This window comes from Mizuhopecten yessoensis, unplaced genomic scaffold, assembly GCF_002113885.1.
Source record: "Mizuhopecten yessoensis strain PY_sf001 unplaced genomic scaffold, ASM211388v2 scaffold503, whole genome shotgun sequence".
In the NCBI taxonomy this organism is placed as follows: Eukaryota; Metazoa; Mollusca; class Bivalvia; order Pectinida; family Pectinidae; genus Mizuhopecten; species Mizuhopecten yessoensis.
Genome location: NW_018403579.1, coordinates 95,283 through 120,457, shown reverse-complemented (window position 1 = coordinate 120,457; position 25,175 = coordinate 95,283). Strand labels below are relative to the sequence as shown.

The 25,175-nt window shown below is 36.8% G+C and overlaps 2 protein-coding genes across 5 annotated transcripts in view; both read left to right on the top strand.

Annotated features, from left to right (window-relative positions):
* LOC110449968 (hemicentin-1-like) overlaps window positions 1–23,321 on the top strand; it is a 38,423-nt gene extending 15,102 nt beyond the window's left edge. For 3 of the 4 annotated variants that reach the window (XM_021497163.1, XM_021497171.1, XM_021497178.1), the window contains exons 3-10: window positions 496–801; window positions 2,767–3,069; window positions 4,479–4,778; window positions 7,472–7,768; window positions 16,192–16,488; window positions 19,280–19,576; window positions 20,478–20,774; window positions 23,157–23,321. In XM_021497163.1, coding sequence (XP_021352838.1) covers window positions 496–801; window positions 2,767–3,069; window positions 4,479–4,778; window positions 7,472–7,768; window positions 16,192–16,488; window positions 19,280–19,576; window positions 20,478–20,774; window positions 23,157–23,215 — 2,156 coding nt within the window. In that variant the 3' untranslated portion in view covers window positions 23,216–23,321. The remainder of the gene's footprint in view (window positions 1–495; window positions 802–2,766; window positions 3,070–4,478; window positions 4,779–7,471; window positions 7,769–16,191; window positions 16,489–19,279; window positions 19,577–20,477; window positions 20,775–23,156) is intronic. The other variant, XM_021497186.1, reaches the window with a different exon arrangement.
* Window positions 23,234–25,175, top strand: part of LOC110449963 (hemicentin-1-like) — a gene marked incomplete at its 5' end in the record, with an annotated part of 81,413 nt that continues 79,471 nt past the window's right edge. The window contains 2 exons of the mRNA XM_021497151.1: window positions 23,234–23,453; window positions 24,268–24,564. Of these exons, the coding sequence (XP_021352826.1) occupies window positions 23,234–23,453; window positions 24,268–24,564 (517 nt within the window). The remainder of the gene's footprint in view (window positions 23,454–24,267; window positions 24,565–25,175) is intronic.

Below are 25,175 nucleotides of genomic sequence, written 5' to 3'. Positions count from 1 at the left end.
ATCTGTTGACGTTGACGGGGTTCCTTTCAGAAATCCCCAGCCCCTGTTTGCATCCGCCATGTTGACTGTCTGTATCAATTCTGATGCACTTGCACGTTTTAACGACGTGACCCAGACTCTTGAGAGTACATGGTTTCCGAAAATGGGTGTTCCGAGGTTGGGGTGGTTAATTTATGGGAGTAAACTACGATTTTGAGAATATTAATGTACTTGAACAAAGATTTATTTTTGGGCCAGTAACATCCATCTTTTGACAAAGTTTTCCTCAGGTATACTACACCACATACTTGCCTAAGCCTTTACTTGAATTTGATGTTTGGCCAATTCTACACTTACTAAATGAAGCTGTTGTGTTCAGATAGGTTGATTGGTCGTGTCTTTGAAATATTTTGGACATTATAGTTGTAGTATTTCAATACATTTCCGTCTAATCTGCCATCACATTTTTGTAATATATCTTTTTATTTATATGCTGTTTGTTTCTCTATTTTATAGGTGCACCAACTGTCAATATACAATCACAGTCTTATACACCCAATTCTGGCACTAGAGTTACTTTGCAGTGTACTGCCTCGGGAAATCCTGCTGTAACTCTAGTTACTTGGTATAAAACAAGTGGTGGAGTCGAAACAACTGTGGCTATTGATAATTCAAAATACCAAGGAGGAAATGTGGCCAGTCCCTCGCTGATTATCTACGGTCTGAGCAGTTCAGACACTGCATCTTACAAATGTAGAGCCACAAACTCTATAGGATCATCAGATAGTGCACAGATCGCACTTAACGTCAATGTTATAGCAGGTAGGTCGTCAGGCTTTTTTGTTGGTGTTGCATGTTTGTATTTGCTTAACAAACTCAATTTTTGTTCAAATGTTTTATGACATTTCTACGTTTCACATTCAAACATATTTTATTGACATTAAAAAGTCAAAGGGATTGGGCACAAGCTCTTACAACTTACTAGGCCCTCTCTCAAACTTTTCTCATGTAAGAAATCATTAATGTGTTTCTGATTGGGATTGAATTGGATGAATAAACCTGAATTCCAAAGACAATAGATGATAAGTGCTAATGTAGGAAGTCTATCACTTAAACTATAGAAAAATGACTATCTTGACAAAATGCAAGTTAGTTAAATAAAAAACTAGTTAATTGATAAAAGAAGGCGTTACATTTTGAACTTTCGTTTTCACTGTATTAGTTCTTCAGGTGCATGGTAACGTTACAGTACAGCATTGTGTGACGTCATAGATTGTCAATCTATTGATGATGTCATAGTATTTTTTTAAACTTGGGAGTATTCTCCTTTCTATAAAGAAGATGTAACCAGAATGAGTTTTTCTACATAGTTTAGCCATAAAGTGGACATCCATGTTGATGAGTTGCTTGTCTAGTAGGGCATGGAAACATCATTATAGTGTAGGTTTTGCAATGTAAAGGTCCCAAGTTCAACTCCTGCATTTTTCTTGTTTTTATTCATATTCCAAGTATTCAAATTTCCAGCAACTACAGTTTCATGCAATGCTTGACAACAAGTTTGATTTGTATGGAATATTTCTTTTGATAAAGGCTTCAACAAATATTTCAAAAATAGTGATAAAGACCCTTACAGAATTATTGAGTCTCTGGCACATGATTGCTGCGATAGCGCCGCAATATTGCAATGATACCGCTGCATGAATAGATTTCGTATGCAAATAAGAATTCTGGTGAAATCACTAGAATGTGGCCAGAATATCGCAAGAAGGTTCTGGCTTTTGCAGCAATATAACCAGAATGTGCTGGTGCCCTTGCGGCGATATTGCCATAGGCTAAGGTTCTGGTGATATTGTGACTCGCCCACTCGAGATCTGCATGTCTTGGCAAGCAAGATTGTGATTCACACAATCAGAAGTATATGACAATATTACATCAGGGTTATGGAATATATAGTGTTTAGATAATATTTCAAAGCTAAAATAGATCAAAGATTGGTTACAAATTTCAACACATATATATAGATTATTTCACAATGTTTATCAAAATTGATGCAGTAGATTTCGCGTAATATTACTTCTAATGTGTCGGATGAAAACTGATAACCGGAAAGTGACATAAAAAGGAGAGGTGTTTTTCTGCCCATTTCAGCAGTCAAAACTTGGAAGTTAACTGTCTAAGTGGAATGGTTTTACAATGAAGATTGTTTAGTAAAATTATTTGGAACTGAGACAGCTTTTTCTTTATTAATGGTGAAATCATCATCTTTTATAAATAAAAAGTTTATACAGTGAATAGTAAAAAGGTTAAAAAGTTTATACAGTGAAATAGTTAAAAGGTTAAAAACTTTATACAGTGAAAAAGATTTTTTTATACACTACAGTAAAAAAGTGATACAGTGATAGTTAAAAAGTTTATACAGTGATATAGTTAAAAAGTTTATAGTTAAAAAGTTAAAAAGTTTATAGTTAAAAAGTATATAGTTTAAACAGTGATATAGTTAAAAAGTTTATACAGTGATATAGTTAAAAAGTTTATAGTTAAAAAGTTAAAAAGTTTAGTTAAAAAGTTTATGCAGTGAAATAGTTTATAAGTTTATAGTTAAAAAGTTTATACAGTGAACTAGGTAAAATGTTTATACATTGAACTAGGTAAAATGTTTATACAGTGAAATTGTTAAAAAGTTTTTTAGTTAAAAAGTTTATACAGTGAAATAGTTTGAAAGAAAAGCATGATTTTGTTAATGATGTGACACAATGACAAATTATTTTAAATTTTCTTTCATTACAGGTATTCCCACAGTGACCATTGGTCAGGGTAGTTACAATATTAATTCCGGAACTACTGTAACACTGCAGTGTACTGTTGGATCAACTGTCACCTCTGTTTCCTGGTCACGTATTCTTAATGGAGTACCAAGTTCTATTACAGTAGATAACTCCAAGTACACAAATGCAAACACTGGAAACCCATCTCTTACCATCGCAAGTACCACCAACGCGGACGATGGCACCTATGTCTGCTCTGCAACAAACAGCGCTGGAACATCTTCAAGTCTTGCCACAGTCTTGACCGTCACTACCACCAGTATACGTATGTAGTTAAATTTATACACCAATAGATTTAGGGAGTTCAGTAAAACCTTTTGTATTGCTTTCATTTGTCATTTCTTGATAGACCAGGGGTATGATAATACTTGTCCATTGAAGATTACAGAGAATTAAGCGACACCTGAGGTCAAAGCAAGTCAATTTTACGTTACCCTGCCACAAGATTCTTTTGATGTTCTTCAAAGGATCAAACTTCAAAAAATAAGTGAGCTTAACCCCTAGAGTATGGAGGATTTCATTTGTCCAGCTGAACGGATGTGTTGTAAAGAGATCTACGCAATATTTACATATATAAATGATGCTGGTTACACTCTGCGTACATATTCTAGAAAAGTGAAATAGGATGCAAAACATGCATTTATGGACTGACCATAATTTGAACTGTATAATGTTATAGGCGGAAATCTGTGTAATTAAACACTCATTTCATCTGCTACCTTGAGGTTAATAAAGGAACTGGTGCACTGTGAGTGCCTTGTAACTGGAAATGGGCCATTCAATGCAGCCTTATTTCATGGTTTTCCTATCAAATTGGTTTAATTTTACTTGTATGGTGGATGATTTGCCTATATGTTTCGTATACAACACAGTGTAAGTCTATGGCTAATATATGATGCATGCATATTTATGTATAATTAATAAGGATACCTCACTCGGGTTGATTAACTTAATTTTTGTTTAATAACTGCCCTTAAAACGGTTAAATTTCATACAAATTTGATTAGGACATACATAATGGCAAGTGTTAAGCTAAATGTTATTTCTAATGCGACTCGTATGCATTTTATACCTGGTTAATGAGGCTGCTTTCTTCTGATTGGTTTGTTGGTTTGCATGCAAAAAATGCCCTTCAAATTATTTAATTTCAATCAAATATAACAAGTATGCAGATACAAATTCTACAAGTATGCACAACATATATTGACAAGTTCTTTACTTAGTATGTTTACACCAAACTTCAGCTATGGACCACTGTTACATTGTCCTGAAAACAGGAAATAGTAATGATTCAACACGGAATATGGTAAACTTTGCTTCTGATATCCTACTTCACTGATTCTATCCTAGTAAGCCTGGCTTGAGGTTGTTCAGTCATGTTGTAATAGTGTTTAAAAAATAGTATATATTGTACCTCCTGGGGCAAAGAAAAATATGGGGGTGTTCCCTGAACGCATACATCTTAAGAACAATAGGTAAGAAACATCAAAATATGTGTTGGTTGTATCAAAGTTGAGTGAGGTAGTGCCCTTTGGCATTTTGTAATATATTTTAGGATTTCTTTTAATGGCCAACATCAAAACAACAATGTTTAGAAACTATTTTTTTTTTCATTCTTTAAAACTGTTTATTGAACTTTGATCTGATAGATAAACTGTTTTATCAAATTTTCAGAGGTTCCATCTGTAACAATTGCCCAAACAGCCTTTGGGGCACAAGTGTCAACTACGATCACACTCGGCTGTACTGTCACCTCAGCTGCGACCGTCCTCTCTGTCTACTGGAGGCGTGACATTGGGTCAGGATTCGTGGACATTACTATTGATGGGACAAATTTCTCTGGTTCAACCATCACCCTTCCTTCCCTGACCCTCATCAATGCAGACATAACAGACTCGGGGACCTACCAATGCTTTGCTACAAATGCTGGTGGAATTGGTAGTAGTGCGACAGCTTCTGTGACAATTTCATCAGGTATATGCATAGAACTATCATAAAAATATCTCCATACAGGACCACCATACTGTGTAAGCATGTAATTTAGACTGAAAATACTGTCAGGGGGAATAATAACTTTTCCACCCATATTTCCAATTTCGGGGGTATGGTGGCTTGATGGGGATATCTTAGTTTGTCCTCGTTATAACATAATTTTCATTTATATTATAGAACTGACAGCAGAGCGATATGTAAATTCATATAGTCAGAATAAAATCTGAGTATCTGTATAGGTTGGTGGAATGTCAAATACAAAAAGTAGGTCACTGTGACATGTTGTTTTACTTTTTAACTCAGCCTCTAAAACATTTGTTTAGGGCATATCTTACTATGCTATGGTTCATCTGGACAAGCCAGATTTGGTATGCGAAGATGTTTCGGCACGGGGAGTGCTAGAAGTATGTCACGGTGACCTATTTACTAAAATGGGTATACAGCTCAGTATATAAAGAAATCATAACTGGTGGGGGACTTTGACTGCTTCAATACTTTGTCTTAGTTAGCCTTCAGCTTACATTTCTAGTTTATAGAGGAGCGATGGTAATAGTTAGCCTTTAGCTTACATTTCTAGTTTATAGAGGAGCGAGGGTAAAAGTTAGCCTTTAGCTTACAGTTCTAGTTTATAGACGAGCGATGGTAATAGTTAGCCTGTAGCTTACAGTTCTAGTTTATAGAGGAGCGATGGTAAAAGTTAACCTGTAGCTTACAGTTCTAGTTTATAGACGAGCGATGGTAATAGTTAGCCTGTAGCTTACAGTTCTAGTTTATAGAGGAGCGATGGTAATAGTTAGCCTGTAGCTTACATTTCTAGTTTAAAGAGGAGCGAGGGTAAAAGTTGGCCTTTAGCTTACAGTTCTAGTTTATAGAGGAGCAATGGTAATAGTTAGCCTGTAGCTTACATTTCTAGTTTATAGAGGAGCGAGGGTAAAAGTTAGCCTTTAGCTTACATTTCTAGTTTATAGAGGAGCGAGGGTAAAAGTTGGCCTTTAGCTTACAGTTCTAGTTTATAGACGAGCGAGGGTAAAAGTTAGCCTGTAGCTTACATTTCTAGTTTATAGACGAGCAATGGTAATAGTTAGCCTGTAGCTTACATTTCTAGTTTATAGAGGAGCGATGGTAATAGTTAGCCTTTAGCTTACATTTCTAGTTTATAGAGGAGCGATGGTAATAGTTAGCCTTCAGCTTACATTTCTAGTTTATAGAGGAGCGATGGTAATAGTTGGCCTTTAGCTTACATTTCTAGTTTATAGACGAGCAATGGCAATAGTTAGCCTGTAGCTTACAGTTCTAGTTTATAGAGGAGCAATGGTAATAGTTAGCCTGTAGCTTACAGTTCTAGTTTAAAGTAGAGCGAGGGTAAAAGTTAGCCTTTAGCTTACAGTTCTAGTTTATAGAAGAGCGAGGGTAAAAGTTAGCCTGTAGCTTACATTTCTAGTTTATAGACGAGCGAGGGTAAAAGTTAGCCTGTAGCTTACAGTTCTAGTTTAAAGTAGAGCGAGGGTAAAAGTTAGCCTTTAGCTTACATTTCTAGTTCGTAGACGAGCGAGGGTAAAAGTTAGCCTTCAGCTTACATTTCTAATTTATAGAAGAGCGAGGGTAAAAGTTAACCTGTAGCTTACATTTCTAGTTTATAGAGGAGTGATGGTAATAGTTAGCCTTTAGCTTACAGTTCTAGTTTATAGAGGAGTGATGGTAATAGTTCGCCTTTAGCTTACAGTTCTAGTTTATAGAGGAGCGAGGGTAATAGTTAGTCTTTAGCTTACATTTCTAGTTTATATAGTAGCCAGGGTAATAGTTAGTCTTTAGCTTACATTTCTAGTTTATAGAGGAGCAATGGTAATAGTTAGCTTTTAGCTTACATTTCTAGTTTATAGAGGAGTGATGGTAAAAGTTAGCTTTTAGCTTACAGTTCTAGTTTATAGAGGAGTGATGGTAATAGTTAGCCTTTAGCTTACATTTCTAGTTTATAGAGTAGCCAGGGTAAAAGTTAGCTTTTAGCTTACAGTTCTAGTTTATAGACGAGCAATGGTAATAGTTAGCTTTTAGCTTACATTTCTAGTTTATAGAGGAGTGATGGTAAAAGTTAGCCTTTAGCTTACAGTTCTAGTTTATAGAGGAGTGATGGTAATAGTTAGCCTTTAGCTTACATTTCTAGTTTATAGAGTAGCCAGGGTAAAAGTTAGCTTTTAGCTTACAGTTCTAGTTTATAGACGAGCGAGGGTAAAAGTTAGCTTTTAGCTTACAGTTCTAGTTTATAGACGAGCGAGGGTAAAAGTTAGCCTTCAGCTTACATTTCTAGTTTATAGAGGATTGAGGGTAAAAGTTAGCTTTTAGCTTACAGTTCTAGTTTATAGACGAGCGAGGGTAAAAGTTAGCCTTTAGCTTACAGTTCTAATTTATAGAGGAGCGAGGGTAAAAGTTAACCTGTAGCTTACATTTCTAGTTTATAGAGGAGTGATGGTAATAGTTAGCTTTTAGCTTACAGTTCTAGTTTATAGACGAGCGAGGGTAAAAGTTAGCCTTTAGCTTACATTTCTAGTTTATAGAGGAGTGAGGGTAATAGTTAGCTTTTAGCTTACATTTCTAGTTTATCTATATATATATATATTTTGAAATCGGCTGACGTCTTACTTGTTAGTATTATTATAATGTTTTTGCTTTTATTACAGCTGTCCCATCCGTTGATATCCCCCTAACCTCCTATACCACCACTGAAGGAACTACCTACAACATTCCATGTTCTGTATCATCAACTACAACAGTCACAAATGTCTTCTGGCAGCGTACCATCAATGGTCAAACCTCAACAATCACCATTGATGGTGTTAATTACTCTGGAGCTACCACAGGCTCTCCATCCCTGAACATCATCACAGCTTCTACCTCAGACTCTGGAACATACATCTGCTCTGCTACCAATTCTGCTGGAACTGGAAGTGACGCGACACAACTAACTGTTTCTGGAGGTAAGTAAATAAGTGGGCATTGACTTTGATTGTTATTGCACTATTAAAACAATCATGTAATTTGATGACAGTGAATGAAGCCTTACAATCTTTGTTGAGCTAACCTGTGCTGAAGGACTGAGATGTGTCTGTTGCCTGTCAATCTGCTGTTTTCTCTCCATCATTGGTCAACAATGACAAATTATTCTCAATGCGAAAAAAAAAATCCACACCATGAAAATTTCTAATTTTATTGAATTACATTCTACATGTTTGGAGAGAATGCTACAAAATGTATGTGTACCTTTAGCTGGAAATGTGACATGGGTTTATCACCATTTACCTAATGAAAGGGTCTAAAATTAGTTCCAAAAAGCATAAGGCATGTTTACAGATTTATGCCCTTTTAACTGTGAAAATATGTTCTTACCTGGCTTTAAATGCTTGTCTTGGTATTTATCAGTTATATTTTCCTGGTTGTAAAAATATAAAAAATCATCACTGGATACAATTCCAGATGTATTGGATTTCAATATGATAATAACTATGATATTGTTATTACCTTTCTATACAATAAGAGAGAATGAGAATGTATTCCTATTGACGAAGGTGAAGTGCCACTTTCTTTCATCCAGTATGCCTTACAATTTAAAAAGTTATCATAAGTGGAATAAAACTTTTCCAATAAACCTTGTAAGCCATAATCAATAGAAATACATCCATCGAAGGAAAATGCTAAATAATCTGTACAAAATAGAGTTAAGCACCACATCTACTAATTTATGGGTTCCGTATATTTAGCTCACCTGGCCCAAAGGGCCGAGTGAGCTTATGGCATGGTGCGGCGTCCCTCTGTCGTCTGTTCGGCGTCTGTCTGTCCGGCGTCAACTTTTTATTTTAACAACTTCTTCTCAGTAACCAAAAGGCATTGGGTGATGATATTTGGCCAGAAGCAAGCTGGGATAAAGGGCTACCAAGTTTGTTCAAATAAATGACCGTCATCCATTTTCAAGGTCACAGGGGTCAAATATGTTAAAATCTTTAAATAACTTTTTTCTGAATAACCAAGAGGCCTAGGGTAATGATATTTAGTCAGTAACATGCTGGGATGAAGGGCTACCAAGTTTGTTCAAATAAATGACCGTCACATGCATTCAGTGTCACAGGGGTCAAATATGTTAAAATCTTTAAATAACTTTTTTCTTAATAAGCAAAAGACCAAGGGTGATGATATTTGGCCAGTAACATGTTGGGATGAAGGGCTACCGAGTTTGTTCAAATAAATGACTTTAAATCATATTCATGGTCACTAGGGTCAAATATGTTGAAAACATTAAACAACTTCTGAATAACCAATAGCCCTAGGGTGATGATATTTGGCCAGTAACATGCTGGGATGAAGGGCTACCAAGTTTGTTCAAATAAATGTCCTTGACTTATATTCAAGGTCACAGGGGTCAAATATGTTTAAAACCTTTAAACAACTTATAAATACCCATCTAAATAACCAAGAGGCCTATGGTGATGACCTTGACACACTTTTAACCTAATGTCCTTGTTCGACATTCAATGTTACAGGCGTCATATGTTTAAATCTTTTAATTGGTTCTTATGAATAAAACACTGATATTCTGCCTGTAGCTGTATTTTAGTCCACTTTTAAGATTACAGGTGTGAAATTAATACCAGGTGGGCGATGCAGGTCCATTGGGCCTCTTGTTAAATTAGTGTACATGGTCTTCATTTACCTTTTCCAGTACCGTAGTAAGCTTAAATACATCTGATATGCTTTCTGAAGGAAGAAAGTATCACCTTTGAAACACCATGTCAAAGTGCCGATTGTTGGCCTGTCAGATCACTTCAAACGCGACGTGGTATCTGTGTGATTTTCTGGATCAGATGTTTTAGAATTACAAGTGATCATGAAAAGTTATTTAGCATTGCAGTTTTAAGAACAATAAAGCATTCAGAATGTCTTTGATGGTCGCTTATATAAGATACCAATCGACAACAAGGGAATGGCCATGTCGCGTGACGTGGTTTTCTTCCATTTTATTTCAAAGGGTATTGGTCAATACCATTATAAATTCATCTTTTTTCATTCAAACGTGTTCTGCTACAAAAATAATTATAAATATTGCATCAATGATCATGAGGCTTCTTTTGGTTTGGATTTTTTTCTTTTCTTTTTAGATTGAAGGCACAGAATTTGATTATCTAAGCCCATAATTAAAGGGGAAAAATGTTTAAAAATGTGAACTTTTCAACCTTTTCATTTGTTTTACAACTCCTAGCTGTGTCAAGAAAATAAGTCTGATTTTTGTCTCGCTTCCACGAAGTGGAAGAGAGACTTGGGTGTTGCATTTCCAGCGATGGCAGCGGTGGCAACATTAAGTTTTTGCGTTTAAGTTAGTTTCTCTAAAAGTATAAGTGCTACAACAACCAAACCTGGACCATACATGCATCTTAGGCATTACATCTCATCCCATGCATCAAAAGCTGGATGCGAACTACCTTTCAGGGTCCATTGACTTTGTCAGAATCTCCATCAACATTAAGTTTTTGCGTTTAAGTTAGTTTCTCTGATATGTGAATTGATGGTCAAAGCAGGGCATATGCGAGACATATATCAAACCGAATGGCTTATTCTCTCGTTTGAAAAGAATTGGCGCAAATTTTCAGCATTTGAATTGAAGTCATAGTTACAGCAATCATCTGAAAGAATTTAAAAATAAACAAATCACATTATGGATTAAATTACAAACATAATACATTGTATATAACAAAATTTTAATTTAATAGAGATCTCCTTTAAAATAATTTTGAATAGTATTGCACTTCAATTTTTTTTAAAATATTGAATGATTTTAAAAGAGGGCCCATATCTGTAAGTTACGATTGGACGCTGAAAACATATGGCGACTGTTTGAAATTCACACTTGGCTACTTTTTAGCCCACCATCATCTGATGGTGGGCTATTCAAATCACCCTGCGTCCGTGGTCCGTCGTCCGTCCTTAAACAATTCTTGTTATCAGTATTTCTCAAGAAGTACCAAAGGGATCGTTCTCAAATTTTATATGTAGGTTTCCCTTGGTCCTAAGCTGTGCAGGGCAACTTTTGAGACTGATCGGATAAACAACATGGCAGACAGGCAGCCATCTTTGATTTTGATAGTGAAAGATTGTTCTCGCTATTTCTCGGGAAGTACCAGAGGGATCTTTCTCAAATTTTAAATGTAGGTTCCCCTTGTTCCCTTATTGTGCAGCAGTGCCTGAAATGGATGGTTGCCTGCTCGCCAATGGTAGTTAAAGTTTTCATTACTTCAATTTGAATCGAACTTTTTTTTTCAGATTTTCTATATAAATACTGCCAGGGTGTCTTCTTTGAGGTGCAAGTTTTTTGTATTTCTTTTTGGGAAGGTTTTAACTAGGGTTGAAGAATGAAAAATATGATGTTTTATTGTGTTTTACATATTACAAACATTGTCAAGTTAAATGTCATTTAAATGTGCTGAAGCATTGTGTTAAATGCTGTGGAAATATTTCTTCCCAAAATTATTTGGGCCACCAATATGTCATTTGGGCCAGTGCTTCAAATTTTTTACTTGCCATCTTTGAGTTTTGACATTGAAGGTTTGTTAGTACTATTTCTCCCCTTCTCCCTCATTGTGCATGTTATATTTTGAGACTGATCATAAAAACAATGGCTAATGGAAGAACTAAACAGATTTTTGTCATATTGCAATGATCGATTCTATTTCTTTCACATTAAGTACTGTACTAGTAAATATGTGAAATGACAAACTCACTTTGAAGGTTGGCTTTCATACACATCAGTATTAAGTTAAGATCAAAAGTTACCTCAAGGTGCATTTACTGTTAACATGACTCGATAAAACAGATTAGAGGAAAGAAGAGAAAAGATCGAACTGACAAAGAACTAATGAAGATGGTATAATGGTGGGCGCCAAGATCCCTCTGGGATCTCTTGTTTGGCTACTGTTTTTAGGTCACCTGTTGACCTATTGCAATCGCCTTGTGTCTGTCGTCATGCGTCCGTAAACAATTTACATTTTCAACTTCCTCTCCAAAACCCCTGAACCAATTACAATGAGATTTTGCAGAAACCTTCCATGGCCAAAGTCAACCAAACATGTGAATTATATTGTCCCCAGCCCCAAGGGGCCTGAGGGGCAGGGCCAAAATGTGTCAAATTAACTAAAATTTCAGTGAGGTAAAAAATCGAGGTCAAAGGTCAAGGTCATTAGATTCAAAGGTCAAGGTCAAATTTGCATCTTTTCACTGATGAACATTTTGTTATGATATCAAGAAGCAAAGTTGGTCGGAATTAAAGAATAAGTCAACTGACAAAAGTTCAGGGTCACTAGGTTAATGGTCAAGGTCATTTGGGTCCAAAGGTCAAAGACAAAGTGGATCTCTGGCTCTTGATGTAGGAGGGATATAAGGTGAAATAAAACAAATCAAAGCTAACAAATGAGTATTGCACCGGTATTTACATTTCAGTTAGTCCAGCAAATAGGGAGGTGGAAGGAAACAAGACTCACATCATACTACATGTAAAATGTATATTTTGCTTCCGTGCGATTCTTTTTGAAGTCCTAATGTCAAACGTCAAGCTCAGCTATATGGGCAGATTGCTTCTTGATGATTATGGGGGATATATTTCCACAAGACGTGGCCCTTACTGACCTGTCAGTGATCTAGTTTTATCCTGAGATTTTCTCTTACATTTTTATAGCATGTCGGCTAACCACTGTTTGAATGATGCAGATCTTATTTCAATGTAAGAAAGTATATAACACTATATGGCATTCGACGGGCGTATATTGTTCCGCCCCGTGGTACTCTTGTTATTATTATTAACGGGTGACTTGTTGTTATTGTTCCGTTTCTTGCTTATTATAATTATTATTATTAAGTCACCCCGAACAAAGTCGGGTGACTTGTTGTTATTGTTCTGTTTCTTACTTATTATTAGCTCACCTGGTTCGAAGGACCATGGTGAGCTTATGCCATATCTGTCGTCTGCCCATCATCCGTCGTCTGTGCATCCACAATTGCTTAAAACGACTTCTTCTTCTTAACCACTGATTGGAATTTGACTAAACTTGACTGGAAGCATCCCTAGGTGGTGGGGATTCAAAATTGTACAAATAGTTGGGCTAAAGGGGGCTGTATTGCTTTAAGCGACATTTTCTCTGGAACTAAATGATGGATATCAACCATATTTGACTGGCAGCATCCCTAGGTGGTGGGGATTCAAAATTGTGCAAATCGTGAGGCTGACCCCCCAGGGGGCTGAGGAGCTGGGCCAAAAGGGGGCAATTTGGCTTTATTGCTTTAAGCAACTTCTTCTCTGGAACCAAGTCATGGATATCAACCATATTGTACTGGAAGTATCCCTAGGTGGTGGGGATTCAAAATTGTACAAATTGTGGGGCTGACCCCCCATGGTGCTGATGGGCAGGGCAAAAGGGGTCATTTTGGCTATATTGCTACAAACGACTACTTCTGGATAACTATGCACTGGATATCAATCATATTTGATCAAAAGCATTCATGGGAGGCAGGGATTCAAAATTGTACAACTGGTGGGGCTGACCACCCAGGGGGCTGAGGAATGGGGCCAAAAAGGGCTATTTGGCTATATTGCCTTACGCAACTTCTTCTCTGGAACTAAGTGATGGATATCAACCATATTGTACTGGAAGTATCCCTAGGTGGTGGGGATTCAAAATTGTACAAATGGTGGGGCTGACCCCCCATTGTGCTGAGGGGCAGGGCCAAAAGGGGTCATTTTGGCTATATTGCTACAAACGACTTCTTCTGTAGAACTATGCACTGGATATCAATCATATTTGATCAAAAGCATTCATGGGAGGTAGGGATTCAAAAATGTACAACTGGTGGGACTGACCACCCAGGGGGCTGAGGAACGGGGCCAAAAAGGGTTATTTGGCTATATTGCTTTAAGCGACTTCTCTGGAACTGAATGATGGATATCAACCATATTTGACTGGAAGCATCCCTAGGTGGTGGGGATTCAAAATTGTACAAATTGTGGTGCTGACCCCCCAGGGTGCTGAGGGGCGGAGCAAAAAGAGGGCAATTTGGGTATATTGCTACAAACGACTTCTTCTGTAGAACTATGAACTGGATATCAATCATATTTGATCAAAAGCATTCATGGAAGGCAAGGATTCAAAATTGTACACTGGTGGGGCCTACCCCCCAGGGGGCTGAGGGGTGGGGCCAAAAAGGGTTATTTGGCTAAATCGTTTTTGGCAAAAAATATTTCACTTTGGATTCAAAATGGCGGCCAAATGCAGGCTTCTGATTGGTCGAAATTTAAATACCGTCCAATTTCAATGAAATTTGGTGTGTTGGTGTAGTATGGCACAACGAACAAAACTGCGGTGTTTGTTTTGTAAAAAAAAACACAAAAAAACCTGCCATTTCCTGGTCTCGAATTGGTCAAAAATTCTACGCGAAATATGATCACCAGTAATAACATTCTTTCTATTTGATCGAACATAATGAAACTTGGTGAAAGGGATTATAACATCACAGCGCTCGTTTTTGACAGAAAAATAATTGACTTTGGATTCAAATTGGCGTCCAAATGCACGCTTCTGATTGGTCAAATTTTCATTAAATTTGCTATGTAGGTATATCATGGAACACCGGTCACTTTCATGACCTCGCTTTCACATTTTGACAAAATGGCTGCCATTTCCTGGCCTCTAATTGGTCGAAATTAATATTTCGTCTAATTTTTAATGAAAATTGGTATGTAGGTGTAGTAAGGCACTACGATCACAACTGCAGTGTTCGTTTTGTAAAAACAATTATACGGCTGCATACTTAGCAGGGGAGGTTGACTTCGCTATTGCTCGCAATTGCAATTCTAGTTCTTCTTTCTTCCGTTTTCTACCGTAAAGGTTTCTGACACTATAAGTCAGATCTTCCCCAAACTTTGATGGATTGTTACTGATAGCCTGTAGATGTGCAAACACTTTTTTGTTTTTCAGTTTACCATCCAATTCAAGATGGCCACCATGAATATTTGGAACTTTTGGGAATTCAAAATTTCTAAAGGTGTTCGCTAAAGATAGTCAATGTCACCTATCTTATTTTACATGTTTTATAGATATTTTCCAATGCATTCCAAATTTGGCATGAAGGTGTATGATGGTACTGCGTACTCAACCATGGCATCTGTTTTCTAATTAGACAAAATGGCTGCCATATACTGGTTACTAATTGGTCGAAACACGGTTGTTCGATTTCGTTCAAATTTAGTATGTATTTGTAATATGGCATTGCAAACTCAACTGCGACATTTGTTTTCTAATTTGACAAAATGGCCACCATATACTGGCTTCTGATTGGTAGAAACTTAGATATTGTTCGATTTTTGTGAAAATTGGTTTACAGGGGTATTGGGGGACTGCGAATGGAATCGCATAGGTAATGTTGCAATATCGACCACATGTAGGCTTCTGATTGGTCGAAATTTAGATAGTGTTTGATTATGATGACAATCGATATATAGGGGTATTAAAGGACTGCAAATTCAATTGCATTCCTTCGTTGCCATAGCAACCACACAGAGGCTTCTAATTGGTCGCAATTTAGAAATTGTTCGATTTCCCTCAAATTTAGTATGTACGTATATAAAGGCATTGCGATCATTTTCTGAAGCATTTTTGCGACTATGACATAGATATTATTCAATTTTGATAAAAAATGGTATATAGGGGTATAAGGGGACTGACTGTGAATTCAACCGCATAGGTTTCACTGCCATACCAACAACATGGAGGCTTCAGATTGGTCGAAATTCAGATATTGTTCGATTTCACTCAAATTTATTATGAAGGTGTTTTATGCGATTTTGATCCTTTTCTGATGCATCTTTGCGACTATGGGGGCAGTTTGGGGGACTTCTGTAATGGTCCCCCATTACAATTAGTACTTGTTGAAGTTACCTTTGTTACAAAATGATTTCTTTTTCATTTGGCAACATAGATAACACCAGTTTTTACATAACTCAGGTGACTGTTAAGGCCAATGGGCATCATGTTTTAGGTGCAGGGTGAGCCCGGTTAGGTGTTTTAAGAGTTGAGACTTGTCGATGTCTTCTCTTAAGATGTTTGGAAGATCAAAATGTATCCACTGCCTTTAATTTGTACTACATATATTTGATGTCAGATTTCTTTCTTTTGTACAATTGCGTTCTTTAGATGGTGGTTCTCTTAACGAATGCTTTTTGTATGACTGATACTGTGTTTTGATGATTTATAACTTTAGCAAAAACTGTTTTAAAAAAACAGGATTTATGGAAGAGGCTGTAATTTGAAATTAGCTGACATCTTATTTGTTGGTTTCATATAAACACTCATGTTTTCTTTTATTACAGCTATCCCGTCTGTAGATATCCCCCTAACCTCCTATACCACCACTGAAGGAACTACCTACACCATTCCATGTTCTGTATCATCAACTACAGCAGTCACAAATGTCTTCTGGCAGCGTACCATCAATGGTCAACCCTCATCAATCAACATTGATGGTGTTAATTTCTCTGGAGCTACCACAGGCTCTCCATCTCTGAACATCATCACAGCTTCTACCACAGATTCTGCAACTTACACCTGCTTTGCTTCTAACTCCGCTGGAACTGGAAGTGATTCAACACAGTTAATTGTTTCTGGAAGTAAGTGAATAATTGGGCATTAATTGACTTTAAATGAATGTAATAATTTTATTAAAATAATCATGTAATTTGATGATAGTTGATGAAGCCTTACAATTACTTTTGGGCTAACGTGTTCTGAAGGACTGAGGTGTGTCTGTTGCCTGTCAATCTGCTGTTTTCTGTCTGTTTCCTGTCAACCTGCTGTTTTCTGTCCGTTGTCGGTCAACAATTTCTTAAACAAGTCCTTTAGAAGTGTTTAATGAAATTTCTCTAAATTTGACTGGAGTCATCCTTGGAGATTGGGATTCAAATGTACTAATGAAAGGGTTGATTTCCTGAGTTTGATGGGTGGGGCCTAGTAATTTTGGCAAGGCAAAAGAATTATCTTGTTGTATTGCTTGTAGTGGTTTCTACTCTGGAATTATGAAATGAATGTTAGCTATATTTGGTTAGAAACATTCTTAGTTGGTTTGATTCAAAATTATACCAATTGAATTGCCGATTCCAGTGGCTCTGGGTTGAGGACAAATAGAGTCTATTTGTTTTGGAAATTGTTGAGATCTGAACCCAATAACCATACATATGATTGCCAAATACAGTCGAACCTAGTTATCTTGAAGTGGATGGGTATGTAATTTTACAATACACACGCTTACAAAAATAGAGTAAGTTATTTCCGAAAAACGTACTTTAGTTTAACGCTATCAAAATGGTTGGACCTTATTGTGAATTTGTCATTGAATATGGACAGGCCTAGTGATTAAATGCTGTTTTTGGCTAGTCTAGATCTTGGCAAAGTCTTTCCAGGTATGCATTTGTATTTGCAAATCCCTCAAATTTTTCTTCTAAATAGTTACATTTAAAAAATCGACCTATCCCGCCGTCTCCGTCCTCTTACAATAAAATGCGGAAATGAAAGTGTGCAAGTCTAAAACAAATCGCTGTAATGGAGCGTACGCATAGTTGATTCTGTAAATGAAAACGGCAAAACACAAACAGATAATATCGTACATGTAGCACATTGATTCATTAAAGCCAAATGTGACACCTGACACCTCCTAATCTCGATGTAATCAACAGCAATTATCGTTTTTTCTTAAATCTCTCAATCAACTTTCAAAGCCGTAACTGGCTCCTGTAAAAACAAAAACCCATGAAGATGTCCTCTTTTATGCATGACCACGCTATGTGACCAATTTTCCGGTCTGCACTGTCGTCTGTTTGGGTATACAAATCATTAAACGGACTCGCACTATAAGTACAAAATACTGTTGATCAACATGGATGAAATTTGTTTTTTTATTATGAACAACATGGTTTTGACAGTCCGCACACTTTTCAATCTGAATAAGCTTCATCGTAAACTCTTCCAATTTCATTCTAGTCTATTCACGAAAGATGTTCATAAATACTAAGATAAAGAAGAGATTTGGCCGGGACTGGAGAAACTACTTCGAGATAAACGCGGTCTTTGAGTTAAAAAGAGTTCAAGATAACGAGGTTCAACTGTATAAAGAGATGGCTACACAAATGCTTCCGAGATAACCTAGGGTCTTTCCTCACCATTGAAGATTTGATTCTTGGTTCATAATTTTGAAAAAGTTGGGATCAACTCACCTTAGTCATATATGCATTTACACATTACATGGAGACTTTGTTTTTGTTTCTGGTCACACAATGAAAACAGTTTATTCTTGACCACAACATGAAAACAGGTAAAATCTCCACCCTTTTACCATATATGCAATTGTTCAGTATAAGAAGACTGGGGTTTGTCCACACCCTTAGGGACTTTGTTTCTGGGTCACAACATGGATACAGTTTGTTCTGGGCCATAAAATGCAAACCTTTGAGATCTCCTCCCTAATACCATATATACACTTGCTGAATAAAAAAGGGACAAATACACAAATTTTGCTTGGATGACACATAGGTCTGGCCCTTTCCTTGAAATTTGGTCCGTGGATCATATTTTGAGAAGGTTGTGATCCCCACACTAAAGCTATATAAACCATTGCACTGAAAAATTAAACATTATCACAATCATCAATCATATCATGGATCTGGCAAGACCCATAGGGACTTTGTTTCTTGGTAACAGCTTGGAAACAGTTGAGATCCTATCATTTCATTGTCTTTAAAATTGTTGTGTGTGAACGTTCAAATACAGATATATATGATACCAGGATCAGCTCTGTGTCTGCCACCGCCCAAAGGGACTCTATACCTGGGTCAGATTCCCACCTAGAAACCATGTTAAGTTATGCAATTACTTGGCATGATAATTCTTGATACAGAATTGCTACCAGAATTGGTTAAGGGGTCTGTACTAACTCTGGTAACTTAATGTCGCGGTCATTGCATGGAATTCTTAAAATCCCCACCCTTTTAACAGATATACAATTGCTAGACATAAAAAGATTTGACGACAAATATGTTAACGGAATTGGTATTGGTGTCTGGCCCCACACTAAAAGCCTCGGTTCTTTGGCCGTATAATGGAAATATTTGGGATCCCAACCGAAAATACTCTACACCATTACTGAGCAAAATATTAGAATAAATGTATGTTACCATGCTACCAGGTTTGGCCCAGGGCAGAGCATTACCCTCTCCCTGGAACCTTATTTGCAATACTCTTTTTAACAAGAATATTTTGGCATGAATGCTTAACTATTCTGGAGAGTGATGCAGGCCTCTAGGTCTATTTTAAATGGTGACTGTTAATTTGTGCCTTTGTATGATCAGTAGCCTGAAGACATCCTATTTGTTGGTTTCATATAAACACCCATGTTGTCTTTTATTACAGCTGTCCCATCCGTTGATATCCCCCTAACCTCCTATACCACCACTGAAGGAACTACCTACACCATTCCATGTTCTGTATCATCAACTACAGCAGTCACAAATGTCTTCTGGCAGCGTACCATCAATGGTCAACCCTCAACAATCAACATTGATGGTGTTAATTTCTCTGGAGCTACCACAGGCTCTCCATCTCTGAATATCATCACAGCTTCTACCACAGATTCTGCAACATACACCTGTTTTGCTTCTAACTCCGCTGGAACTGGAAGTGATTCAACACAGTTAATTGTTTCTGGAAGTAAGTAAATAAGTGGGCATTGACTTTGATAGTTATGGCATTATTAAAACAATCATGTAATTTGATGACAGTTAGTGAAGCCTTACAATTACTTTTGGGCTAACCTGTTCTGAAGGACTGAGGTGTGTCTGTTGCCTGTCAATCTGCTGTTTTCTGTCTGTTGCCTGTCAATCTGCTGTTTTCTGTCTGTTGCCTGTCAATCTACTGTTTTCTGTCTGTTGCCTGTCAATCTGCTGTTTTCTGTCCGTTGTCGGTCAACAATTTCTTTAAACAAGTCCTTTAGAAGTGTTTGTTGGAATTTCTCTAAATTTGACTGGAGTCATCCTTGGAGATTGGGATTCAAATGTACAAATAAAGGGGTTGATTTCCTGTGAGGCTGAAGGGTGGGGCCACAAATGGGTAATTTTGCCATTTTGCTTTAAACAGCTTCTCCTCTAGAACTTTTCAGCATTGATGATCACCATTTTTGATTGGAAACATTGTCACTCCGTGAGGATTCAGATTATACAGATGGAGGTGCTAACACCAACCTAATTCGGCTATATTAGTTTAATTCAATTCTTCTCTTGAACTTACAGATATATATGAACCATATTTGTTTGAAATGTAAATGTAGTTGTGATTCAAAATTGAACAAATGAATAGTCTGACTAAGGACTAAGGGATAGAGTGAAAGGGATTAGTTCATGTTTTGGAAATGGATTTCCATGTCATAACAACACATTCTATTGCTGAGTATGAATACATATTGCTTCCAAAATGACAAAAGGTCTTGCCCTACCCTTGAAAACTTGGTCACTGGTTCCTAACTTTGAAATTGTTAAAATAGAGTCTGTATTGTGAGCCTCAAACATCCTATTTATTGGTATCATATAATCACTCATGTTGTCTTTTATTACAGCTGTCCCGTCTGTAGATATCCCCCTAACCTCCTATACCACCACTGAAGGAACTACCTACAACATTCCATGTTCTGTATCATCAACTACAGCAATCACAAATGTCTTCTGGCAGCGTACCATCAATGGTCAACCCTCAACAATCAACATTGATGGTGTTAATTTCTCTGGAGCTACCACAGGCTCTCCATCTCTGAATATCATCACAGCTTCTACCACAGATTCTGCAACTTACACCTGCTTTGCATCTAACTCCGCTGGAACTGGAAGTGATTCCACACAGTTAACTGTTTCTGCAAGTAAGTAAATAAGTTGGCATTGACTTTGATTGTTATGGCATTACTAAAACAATCATGTAATTTGATGACAGTGAATGAAGCCTTACAATCTTTTTTGAGCTAACCTGTGCTGAAGGACTGAGGTGTGTCTGTTGCCTGTCAATCTGCTGTTTTCTGTCTGTTGTCGGTCAACAGTTTCTTTAAACAAGTCCTTTAGAAGTGTTTAATGAAATGGCACCAAATTTGACTGAAGTCATCCTTGGAGATTGGGCTTCAAATGTACAAATGAAGGGGTTAATTTCCTGTGAGACTGAAGGGTGGGGCCAAAAATGGGTAATTTTGCCATTTTGCTTCAAACAACTTCTCCTCTAGAACTTTTCAGCATAGATGATGACCATTTCTGATTGGAAACATTGTCACTCAGTGAGGATTCAGATTATACAGATGGAGGTGCTAGCACCAACCTAATTTGGCTATATTAGTTTAATTCAATTCTACTCTTGAACATACAGATACCGTAAAACCCCATTTAATTTGCGCATCTGTGTAATTTGCGCAGGCACTTTTTGAGGCTGAAAATCACCAAAAAGCTTCTACTGGAATATTTTGCGCACCAAAACAATTTGAGTTCCGAAAATCGATCTCTGAAAATGAAAAACAAACCGCATGGGATTCTTAGGATTTTTGTAATTTGTTAATTATAAGTAAGTTCATAAGTATTGTTTACAGTTACAATGATGTTAAAACTAAGAAGAAATTGCGTAAAATGTGTATTTATTTGTTCGTTTCCTTTGAAATATCTGATCACACATGACACACACGTGTGCACATATCGTCATCGGCATACATCAATTAATTTTAGCAATATTTTACATAAAACAATTACTTGCTTACAAAAACATACCAATAAGTAATTCGATGTTTAGTAATCGCTGGTGCATATATCCTGGTGAAAGACATTATTAGATACCTTTTATTGATCATAATTACGATCGGTGAGAAGGGCTCATTATGGAGGCTTGGGTATCGTCACTTCAAACCAGGTCATGTCACAGTTCAGTTTGGCGATATGTTTTGGCCACACAATTTTTACCTACTGTAAAGTTATTAAAATTGGTCATCTGTGGTCATGACTGCTGGTTTGGCGACATTTATAGGTAAGTTAACCAGAGGGCATAACTTCACCCACATCATCTGGTCCCGGACAATAGGCCAGGTAGGAATCGCATGCTTCAGCGTAAATTATTGACACTTCTCAACACTACAGTCAATACAAATTACAATGCAGTAATTAGCTAACACTATATCTGTGATTACCCGTTAAGAATAGCTCTACTAATTGAAATGATTTGGAGTCGCGAACGACGGAGCGTGTATTTTTTTTTTTCACTCACCAACACGTGGCGTGAATTACGAAGCCCTGCATTGTCATAACTACAGACTGATTTGACCGATAAGGGATTATAAAAAAAATATGTTTATACTAGAAGCGTGGACAATCAATACATCCTTTTCAAATCTGACTATTTTTACGTTGTTTCATTTAATAAATATTGAAATAATTCACGAGGTTATTATCGATCACGTGTTTACGTAATGTTAGATGCGAGATCAACATGAAAGTGAGCCGGGATTTGAAAAAAAGACCTTACAGAACTTACATGGAACGGATTTTAGATTGAACAACTACATTTTTGTAATAGTAACCTTATGGGGAAAACGCACCGAGATGTTGAAATGTAATTAAGCTGATCTGCGATTCTCTGACATAGGAATTTGGCTAAACTTTCTTTATTAACAGTTACCTATTTAATAATACTTTTCACATAAACTCGGGTAACAACACATTATGTAAAAACTGTATCTTTTATAAATGTTTGACATAAATAAATTTGTTGATCGTCATTTGTCTTAGAATTCTGTATACCAAGGGAGATAATCCAAGATGGCGGTCTACCAGAATCGTCGATCTTTTCCTGAAAAAAACTTGAAATTTCTTATACCTGTTTTTTTTACGCACCCCCCACTTTGGGTATTAAATTTCTGGAAAAAAAGTGCGCAAATTACATGGGGTTTTACGGTATATAAGAACCATATTTGTTTGAAATGTAAATGTAGTTGTGATTCAAAATTGAACAAATGAACAGTCTGACTAAGGACTAAAGGATAGAGTGAAAGGGATTAGTCCATGTTTTGGAAATGGATTTCCATGTCATAACAACACATTCTATTGCTGAGTATGAATACACATTGCTTCCAAAATGACAAAAGGTCTTGCCCTACCCTTGACAACTTGGTCACTGGTTCCTAACTTTGAAATTGTTAAAATAGAGTCTGTATTGTGAGCCTCAAACATCCTATTTATTGGTATCATATAATCACTCATGTTGTCTTTTATTACAGCTGTCCCGTCTGTAGATATCCCCCTAACCTCCTATACCACCACTGAAGGAACTACCTAAAACATTCCATGTTCTGTATCATCAACTGCAGCAATCACAAATGTCTTCTGGCAGCGTACCATCAATGGTCAACCCTCAACAATCAACATTGATGGTGTTAATTTCTCTGGAGCTACCACAGGCTCCCCATCTCTGAACATCATCACAGCTTCTACCACAGATTCTGGAACATACACCTGTTTTGCTTCTAACTCCGCTGGAACTGGAAGTGATTCAACACAGTTAACTGTTTCTGGAAGTAAGTAAATAAGTGGGCATTGACTTTGATTGTTATGGCATTATTAAAACAATCATGTAATTTGATGACAGTGAATGAAGCCTAACAATCTTCTTTGAGCTAACCTGTTTTGAAGGACTGAGGTGTGTCTGTTGCCTGTTAATCTGCTGTTTTCTGTCCGTTGTCGGTCAACAGTTTCTTTAAACAAGTCCTTTAGAAGTGTTTAATGGATTTTTTCTAAATTTGACTGGAGTCATCCTTGGAGATTGGGATTCAAATGTACAAATGAAGGGGTTGATTTCCTGTGAGGCTGAAGGGTGGGGCCAAATATGGGTAATTTTGCCATTTTGCTTGAAACAACTTCTCCTCTAGAACTTTTCAGCATAGATGATGACCATTTTTGATTTGAAACATTGTCACTCAGTGAGGATTAAGATTATACAGATGGGGGTGCTTACACCAACCTAATTCGGCTATATTAGTTTAATTCAATTCTTCTCTTGAACTAACAGATATATATAAACCATATTTGTTTGAAATGTAAATGTAGTTGTGATTCAAAATTGTACAAATGAATAGTCTGACTAAGGACTAAGGGGTAGAGTGAAAGGGATTAGTCCATGTTTTGGAAATGGATTTCCATGTCATAACAACACATTCTATTGCTGAGTATGAATACACATTGCTTCCAAAATGACAAAAGGTCTTGCCCTACCCTTGACAACTTGGTCACTGGTTCCTAACTTTGAAATTGTTAAAATAGAGTCTGTATTGTGAGCCTCAAACATTCTATTTATTGGTATCATATAATCACTCATGTTGTCTTTTATTACAGCTATCCCGTCCGTTGATATCCCCCTAACCTCCTATACCACCAATGACGGAACTACCTACAACATTCCATGTTCTGTATCATCAACTGCAGCAATCACAAATGTCTTCTGGCAGCGTACCATCAATGGTCAAACCTCATCAATCAACATTGATGGTGTCAATTTCTCTGGAGCTACCACAGGTTCCCCATCTCTGAACATCATCACAGCTTCTACCACAGATTCTGGAACATACACCTGCTTTGCATCTAACTCCGCTGGAACTGGAAGTGATTCAACACAGTTAACTGTTTCTGGAAGTAAGTAAATAAGTGGGCATTGACTTTGATAGTTATGGCATTATTAAAACAATCATGTAATTTGGACGACAGTGGATGAAGCTTACTTTTATTTGTTTTCTTATTTTTGTAATAATGAATGTAATATTAGTTCGCTTTATAAGCAACCATTTGGGAATTGGAATAAAAAGGAAATAAATCAAAATGATCTCCGTAGCTTGAAGACCATCATCGTGAAACTTTGTATATTACTGTGTGTTTAGGTTAAAGGTCATTCATACATGTGATTAAGGAACAAAATGTAGGAAGATTCATATTTTGAACCTGACACAAATTTCAAAACTATGTTTGCTGATTATAGCACCCATGCCACCTTTATAACTCATTTTCGAAGTAATGATTTGGCACATTTTTAGCTCACCAGGTGAGCTTATGCCGTCGTCCGGCGTCGATATTTTACTTTAATCAACTTCTTAATAACCAAGAGGCCTAGGGTGATGATATTTGGCCAGTAGCATGCTGGGATGAAGGGCTACAAAGCTTGTTCAAACGAATGACCTTCATCCATTTTTAAGGTCACAAGGGTCAATTGTCTTAAAAAATCTTTTAAACAACTTTTACTAAATAACTAA